Source organism: Chiloscyllium plagiosum, unplaced genomic scaffold (assembly GCF_037043375.1).
Source record: "Chiloscyllium plagiosum isolate Xiang-an unplaced genomic scaffold, Cpla_swu_hap1 HiC_scaffold_10, whole genome shotgun sequence".
NCBI classification, from domain to species: Eukaryota; Metazoa; Chordata; class Chondrichthyes; order Orectolobiformes; family Hemiscylliidae; genus Chiloscyllium; species Chiloscyllium plagiosum.
This window is the reverse complement of record NW_028270148.1, coordinates 43,174,575-43,183,105: the sequence shown is the minus strand read 5'-3', so window position 1 is coordinate 43,183,105 and position 8,531 is coordinate 43,174,575. Positions and strand designations below refer to the sequence as shown.

The 8,531-nt window shown below is 40.5% G+C and overlaps 1 protein-coding gene across 3 annotated transcripts in view; it reads left to right on the top strand.

Annotated features, from left to right (window-relative positions):
• The first annotated feature begins 887 nt into the window (after window positions 1-887).
• Window positions 888-8,531, top strand: part of ubr2 (ubiquitin protein ligase E3 component n-recognin 2) — a 140,641-nt gene continuing 132,997 nt past the window's right edge. For 2 of the 3 annotated variants that reach the window (XM_043695713.2, XM_043695712.2), the window contains exon 1: window positions 888-989. In XM_043695713.2, coding sequence (XP_043551648.2) covers window positions 912-989 — 78 coding nt within the window. In that variant the 5' untranslated portion in view covers window positions 888-911. The remainder of the gene's footprint in view (window positions 990-8,531) is intronic. The other variant, XM_087991297.1, reaches the window with a different exon arrangement.

Sequence of the window (8,531 nt, the reverse complement as noted above, 5' to 3'; positions counted from 1 at the left end):
TACAGCTTGCTCAACATCAGAGAGCACGGCTATTGAGATTGGTTCTCTCCTCCACTACTCACATAATCATGCTGTTGCAGAGCAATTGCAGCATGTAGGTACTGTTGCATTAAAGTTAGGACTTAGGGAATTCATGACCTTTTTGCTTTGGTAATGCAATAACACTAAAGTTAATATAACAAAACAAACTGTGGATGCTGGAAATATGAAACAAAAATAGAAAATAATGGAAAAACCTAGGGGTCTGGCAGCATATGTGGAGAGAAAGCAGAGTTAACATTTTCAGATCAGTGGCTTCCTCAGAATTTAGAACACTGAAGGTAAGATCAGCTGACATAGGTTTTGGCTTATGTTTTGATATTTCTGAATAGTCAGTGCAATAATGTGCACATTTTATTCAGGATCAAACAAAAACAGGACAACTATAAGAAAGATGATTATAAAAAGATAATCTAATCAAGATAATATCAACAGAAAATTCTGGAACTACTCTAAACAAGACGCAGCATCTGTGGAGGGATCTTTAGGGTGAATATGAGAGTATTTTCTATTTTGAGTCCAGATTTCTAGTTTTGTGGAAAGCCACCTTCAGGGTCAACAGGCTGGTATTGTCTGTTTTTAGTTCAGATTTCCAGAATTTGCAGTACTTTGCTTTTGTATTCACATCATTTTTTTGGGGGGGTGCAGAAATTAAATTTAGTCACATATAAATTGGTCAACAAGTTAACTCTTTTAGCAGTTAAAACGTTTGCAAAAACTTTTAAGTAACAAACAAAGTCGGTTTGTCTGATGGTTGGTGTTGAAATTACAATAGACTGGGGAGCCCATGCCTAAGGAGAGCGGATGTTTGGCCTTGGTGACGATCATTTCCGGTTGGAGACCTGCTCCTTTCTTAGGCCTAGAAATCCAAGATGGCGGCCACGGAGTCGGAAGAGGTTCCGGCCATCCCGAAGTTTTTAATGGACTGTTCGGCGAAGGACATCGCATTGGTATGAAATACACTGTACCCTGTGTTAATCTTTTGCTAACAAATAGTGTTGGGAAGCATTGCTCAGTCTGGTTTGTTCTCCGCTCTCCTGCCTTTCTCAAACCGTGAGGTGGTTGCTATGTAAAGACCTCTCCCAGGCCTGCGGTGGTGTCCTCCGAACTGCTGAGACATGGTGTCCCACCGATCAGGTGAAAGGACAAGCTCTTATACGGTTCTGTACGAAACCCGAAGATGATCGTTTTTATTTCTCCCTCCCGTCACTTGTTTTAGATTTGAAGGTCCATTTGTGTTGTTAACTTAGCGGACTGAGCACTTCCTGCTGTTGATGTGAAGTTACAATCTCATCAGAAACAAATTCTTTGACATCCACTGTCATGAGATGTGGCTAATAATTAATTATCCCGAATCCTGACTCAGAGGAGCCAACTGTGGCGACAGAAAACGAGCCCTAGCAGTTAAAATGTTCATGATGAAATATTGGCCGTTAAATGTTAATTGGCCACACTCCAGATGTCTCAGATATAGCCATTTGGTAGTGTACAAGTTGGGTCTGTTACCATTACACATAAATGTTTCAATTGTGGAGTGTTTCTTTTCATTCAGGTAAGTTATATTGCCATTTGAAGAGGATTTAAAGCCTTGTGGACGTGCCAAGATATTTAATCTGTCTGTATTACATAAAAGGTGTTTCAGGGGTGTGATTTTCCCCAACAATAAAACATTTCACAAATGAAAGACTTCATGTGACCAGGATGCTTAAGTGCTTTATAAATATTTTGATTTCTTATATTTGTGAGTGGGTAAAATAGTCAATTTGATTCAATTAGTTGAAGGATAAATGTTGGTCAGGAAGTGGTGCTAACCTGCCAACTACATAAGTAGTGCCACCTCAAAGAAAAATAACCTCAGGATGTCAAAGCATGCTGTGGACAATTTTTGAAGTATTGCACTAAGGAAACATGATTGTCAGTTGCACACAGCACTGAATCCCTGAACCAGATGAAGTGATTTAGTGTTGGTGGTCAAGGGTTTTTTTTAAGGAAGTGGGTGTTGCTAGCAAGAGCAGTACTTTGTATTTATCCCAGGTTGCTCTTGAAATGGTGGTGAAGAGATGCTTTTTGTCTGTTTTGTGTAGATGTTCCCAAAATACTGTAAGGCACAGAGTTCCAGGATTTAAATCCAGTGACACTGAAATGATGATAATTTAGAGCTGTAAAGGTGTGCAGGCAGAGAAAGGCCCTTTGCTCATCAAATCTGCACAGATCAAAAATAAAAACCTAAATATTTTCATCCCATTTTTTCAGCAGTTAAACCTAAATATTTTCATCCCATTTTTTCAGCAGTTGGCCCATAGACCGTGACAACCCCTACCTACAGCAAATTTCAAAGTCTCCAGAAATTGTTCTCCCTATGTATCCTCAGCCCCACGTTTGCAGCCATGCGCTGCCATCTTCTCTCACCACAGTCAACCCTGCCCCACCTCAGGGCCTTGCTTTCTCAGACCTGCAAACCTGCGGTCTGACACCACCACCAAAAGGTTATTTCATTCCTCATCCCATCTGCTTTCCGTCGGGACCATTCCCTCCGCGACTCCCTCTCGAAGTCCACACTCCCCACCAACTTCTCTTCCACACCTGGCACATTTCCCTGCGACCACAAGAGATACAAGACCTACCACCACACCTCCCCCTTACCCCGTTAACTGTTGCAATTCAACCTACCTTTACCCCAGCCTCATGCCCATACTGCTACTTATTTCTCAGCCTTCCTTCCTAACCTTGATGAAGGGTCCTGCACAAAACTTAGACTCTCCTACTCCTTTGCTGCTTGATCCACTGTGCTTTTCCCAGCTACACATTTTATTGACTTTGACTTTCCAGCATCTACGGTCCTCACTATTGCCATAGCCTTGTATGCCTTGGCATCACAAATGTGCATCTAAATACTACTTAAATGTTTAGGGGTTTCTACCTCTAACACCCTTACAGGCAGTCTGTTACAGATTCGCACCACCCTCTATTGAAAATATTTTCTCCATGTCCCTTCTAAACCTCCTGCCCCTTACCTTAAATCTGTGCTTCCTCATCACCCACTTGTCCAACAAGAGATAACGTCTACCCTGTCTATGCCCCTCATAATTTTATATATCTCAGTAATGTCCCCCCTCAGTGTCTTTTGCTCCAAGGAAAACAACCCCAGTCTATCCAATCTCTCTTTGTAACCAGTACTCTCCAAGTCAGGATGGGAAGCAGCGTTGAAGGGAATGCAGATGACAGAGTTCCCATGTAACTGCGGCCCTTGTGCTCCTAACAGTGGCCATGGGTTTGGAAAATGCTGGCTAAGGAACCTTCGTGATATTCTGTTGCGTAACTTGTAGCTTGTAGATGCTGTTGTATGTTGAATGAACTGCCAGAGGAAGTGGTATCTGGAGGCCCATTACAATGTTTAAAAGATATTTGGACAGGTACATGAGCAGGAAAGGTTTAGAAAGATATGGGCCAAACCCAGGCAAATGGGACTAGTTTAGTTTGGCAAACTTCGTCAACATGGATGAATTTGATTGGAAGGTCTATTTCTGTGTTGTATGATCCTATAACTCTGCTGCTACTAAGCATCAGTAGTGGAAGAAGTGAAAGTTTATGGATGTAGTGCTGCTTTGTTCTGGATGCTGTCAGGTTTCTTGAATGTTGTTTCAGCTGCACACTTTTTCATTATTGTTAGCCAAGAGCTAGGGAGAAATTCACTGCAACTGAATACAGCCTTGGGGAAACTTGTCTAAAACATGGAAGAGCAGACAGAATCTAGTTTGAGGTGTCATCTGAGGAACAGATGAGGACAATGCATTGCTCCCTGTCCTTGGGGTCAGTCGTTTAGGGGTGTGGGACTATCTATGTGGGATGGATTTAATGAATGAGAAGATTCGAGCTTCCAGGAATAACAGATGATAGATAGGGGACTTTCAGGAATTTGGGGCTCCTAGGATTGGGGTCTTGTTGGTCACAGACTATGAGAAGTAGTTGGAAAGTCAGTGGAGTAGCAGCAACAACAGAATGGCTGGTTTCAATTATGCATGTGAAGGAATCCAAAACAACCTGGGCACTTTTCTCAGAATTTATACTCAAAAATTGTTTCCTGAAATGTCCATTATTACCCATCACATAACTATCTCATCAAAACCATTTTGAGGGGGGGGGGTATTTGAAAAACTGCATGGAAAACCTACAAAAATAGTCAGGTGGAAATTCAAGTACATGTTAAAAGCTGGTGCCTTAGGCCTAACTATAATAAAATGTAGTTTCTCCAGAGGTTGTTTGTACAGTGTTTGTGATTAAATTTGGGCCTGCTGTAATTTGGTTTGCAAATTACCAAGTATAGGCATTCCAAAAGCAGAATAGCTGTAACCTACAGTCATGAAGGATGACTAGTTTCAGCTTGGACTGCTAAGTTTGAAGACTTAGGCAGCCATGTCCTGAAGCAAGCAGTAGACCTTTCTTCAGATTAAATCTGATTTCATGAGACCTTGAGAAATCTTTCAAGTCTACTGAGGACCTTAGTAGACACAGTTTCTAAGGCTCACTATATGTTCCAGTTTTATTCTCAAAAATGAAGGTGAAATGCATGCTAATAGCTATGTGAGTTCAGTATGCTTGGTACTCAGATGTCTCATCAGGCCTACTATTTCAATTAAACCTGTCATTTTCAGCTTAAGTAATGTTCTCAAACTGTGGAGAGGAGTTCGGATCTATAATCAGCTGAATCTGATGTGTGTTAATTATGAGCCAAGCTGACGTTTCTGTTCAAAAACCTGTATTGCAATGATATGTATGAATTCTGATGTCAGACCCGAATTGGAATCTGGCCTGACTGCAGAACAAAGTGAGGAGTATGTCTGAACCTGAACCTGTTCTCAAATGTCTCTTGAGATCATTGATGTCACCTAACCTTTTTGTTTGAATTCTTGCAGTCCAACTTTCACCTAGTCCACAATATTGAGACAATTCATCAACACCCATTTGTGTTACTATGGAAGCTTTGTTCCTTTTGACTGTATTGATACAGTTGGCCATGTCATTTCTCACTGTCTTTGTAATGTGATTTCACTTACAGAATTTTTTAGATTCATTTGTCTCTAATTTTAAGCAATGGCTTGTCTCCTAATCCTGTGTAACTACCTCGCCACTAATTTACATTAACGTTGGATGTTCTTTAGATTTCATCATTTGCATGGGACTCCTCAGTGAAATTATACATCACGTCACTTTTTGCACTTGGCCAGTTATGTATGTGGGCTTAATTCTTCACAACCTTTTGAATCAAATTCAAGTCAGAAGGCAGAAATTTATTCATTTTCATTTTGTCATGGGAGATGGATGGCTAATTAAACTTGAGAAAGTGGTGGTGAGCTGTATTCTTAAACAGCTCGAGCCTTTGAGTGTGGGTACATATCAAATGCTATTCCGTAGGGAATTGCAGAGTTTAGACCCAGAGATGGTAACGGAACAACAATTATATGTCTGAGCCTGAATAGTGTGTGGTTTCAAGAAGTTGTTGGAGGTGGTGGTGCACCCATGTATCTGATATCGTTGTCCTTTACCAAACTTGGTCAAATGCTGCCTGATGTCAACGGCAATCATTGTGACTTCCCTTCTAGAGTTAGAGTCAGGTCTTTTGTCCATGCTTCGATGAATGAAGAAGGAAGATCAGGAGCTTAGTGGTCCTGGTGGAACTAAAATTCAGCATTAGCAAACAGCTATGTTTTTTCGATTTTTTGGTCGTCTGTAACACAGACCTCAGATCCCTGCATGGCATTACTTCTGGAACCCAAAGTCCGTGTGAATGTTCTTGGCAATTGCATAGCTTAGAGGACACTTTGGTAGTAGGTTATTGCTGAGTAAGTCCCACTTGATAGCATCACTCTGTCAACAACCCCCTCCATAATCTTGCTGATCATTGAGAGTAGATCGATTGGTCAGTAATTGACTAGTTTTGATTTGCCCTGCTTTGTGTACAGAACATATGTCGGAATTTTTCACATTGCTGGCTAGTTGTAAATGTATCGATATTGAAACTGCCTAAGCAGGTTTGAACCTCAAGCAGACCAGGATCGTCAGTTTGGATATACCAAAGAGTTTCTCACTGAATTTCTATCTCTGGCTGCTCACTCAGCTTTACCGAGAAATTTTGCACCTAAAGTATTTTCTTCAACCTTGTGCTGTTTTACAAACTCCCATGTGTTACTCATGACTGATATTACCAACTTTCATCTCTGTGAGATCATACTTCCACCTTTCACCAACTCTCATACAGAATAGCTTTGGCATGTCTGGCCCACAGCACCATAACTTCCATCACAAGGTAAGGAAGCAGGTCCCAAATCAGCACTGGAAGGTGGAAACCAGATAGGTGTTTCTGGACAGCATTCATCATACCTGAGAATTGCAGAAGTATATATACTCTCCAAATGATTTGGAACCAATCAATGAGCTAGCAGCCATGTGACAAATTAGGGCACCTGTTTTCTCTGTACAAATTTTGGTCAAACGTACACCGATGTCCATGCAACAATTGTTGCAAACCATATGAACTGGGTCATAAAAAAGAAATGTTTTTCAAAGCATGAAAATCATTATGTAGACCAAAGAAGGCAATTATAAATATTGGCATCATTTCGTAAAGAAAGGAGCTTGCTGAATCAATTCTTCCTTTGATTTAAAGATCAAGAGAACTGGAGAAACATGTTTAGGAGTTGGATAGAGTCACACAGTACAGAAACAGACCCTATGTTCCAACTCGCCCATGTCGACCAGATTTCCTAAACTGAACGAGTTCCATTTGCCTGCATTTACCCTATTTCTCTCTAAACCATACATATCCAAATGTCTTTGAAATGTTGTAATTGTACCCACTGGAGGCATAGAGAATAGGATTACTCTTCAGTGAGGTTTAAATGTCTATAATAGTACTGTTGGGATGAAAGAGATGAATTTTTTATAATATCATTCCAATATTTCTTGTCTAGTGTAATATAACTTATGCTTTTCACTAGTGGTGGTAAACTTTTATGGTCTTGGTAAAAGCATGTTGGCGACCTTGTGTATATGTTCAGTGACTGAGCTCCTTGGTAAAGAAAAACAAAATTTGGTCTATCAAGGCGGATCTCACTCTGATCAGACTTGTCCAGTATTACCATGAGCTGGATACTCGTCTTTATTTTGTTTTTATTACTCTGGCTATTGGTTTGGCATTTTTGGAAGAATCTTAATGTAATGTACAATCAGCTATCAAGCAGTCTCAGAATGTGGACTCATGGATTGCATTGAAGTAAGGTCCCAGTGGATGTTTCCAGGTGTGGACATGGATCACTGATAACGTCTTGTGCCTGAATGAAATAGTTGATTCAAGCCCCATTCCTGGTGCATAGGAACTTGTGATTTTGGAGCCTGTCACTTGGTCCCTCAAGTATGCTGTGCTGTTCACTGAGATCATGAATAATCTAAATGCTCCATCCCCAGTAGCCTTTCATGCCCTTACTTAAAAAGAATCTATCTTCTCCTGCCATAAAAATATTCAAAGACTATTTCCACTGCATTGTCAAGGAGAGTTCCAAAGACTCCCAATTCTGAGAGTGTCTTTCTTTTTCTTTGTCTTAAACTGGTCAACCCGAATTTTAAATTTTCCCAGGAAAGGGTACATTTCCTGAAGCACTGGTCAAGACCCTTCAGGACCGTGTATGTTTCAATTAAGTCCACCTCTTATTCTTCTAAACTTGAACCTAGTCCAGTCTGCCTAATCATTGCTCATAAGGCAACCTGCCTATTCAAGGTATTAGTTGAGTAAATCCTCTCAACTGCTTCCAACGTATTTACATCCTCCCTTAAATAAGGGGAGCAATGCCATACACGATAGTTAGTTGTCTCACTCATGCCTTGTATAATTAAAACACAATTTTGTAATTTTGTCTTCAAGTCAGCTTGCAATAAAAAGTAACATTCCACCAGCTTTCCTCACTACTTGTAGCTACATATCAGGCATTACTCTGCATTACAGTATCTTACCATATTGATTATTTGCTTTTTCAATTCCTCCTGCCAAAATGGACAATTTCGCAACTCTCCCACATGTTTGTCCAGTCTCTGAAGGATGCTACAGAGGGAAGTCATTGTCCTCTTGACAACTTAGTTTCTACTTTCATTTAAATTGTCAGCAAATTTATAAACCACACGTTTGATCCCTTCATCTCAGTTATGTATATAAATTAATAAAATGTTGAGGTCCCAGCACTGATCCCTGTGCGCACACCTAATGCATTCCATCTTGCAGCCAGAAAATTACTCAATTATGCATTGCAAACCAGCCGTCCAGCCAACTGAGCTCATCAGCTACACTGCTTCTGATATGGCACCTTATTAAGTCAAATGTCTTGTGGAAATTGAGCAGATAATAAATGCTGACATTGAATATAGTGCTGTGGAGGCACTTGGACCATAAGATATAGGAGCAGAAATTAGGCCACTCAACCCATCGAGTCTGTTCTGCCATTCAG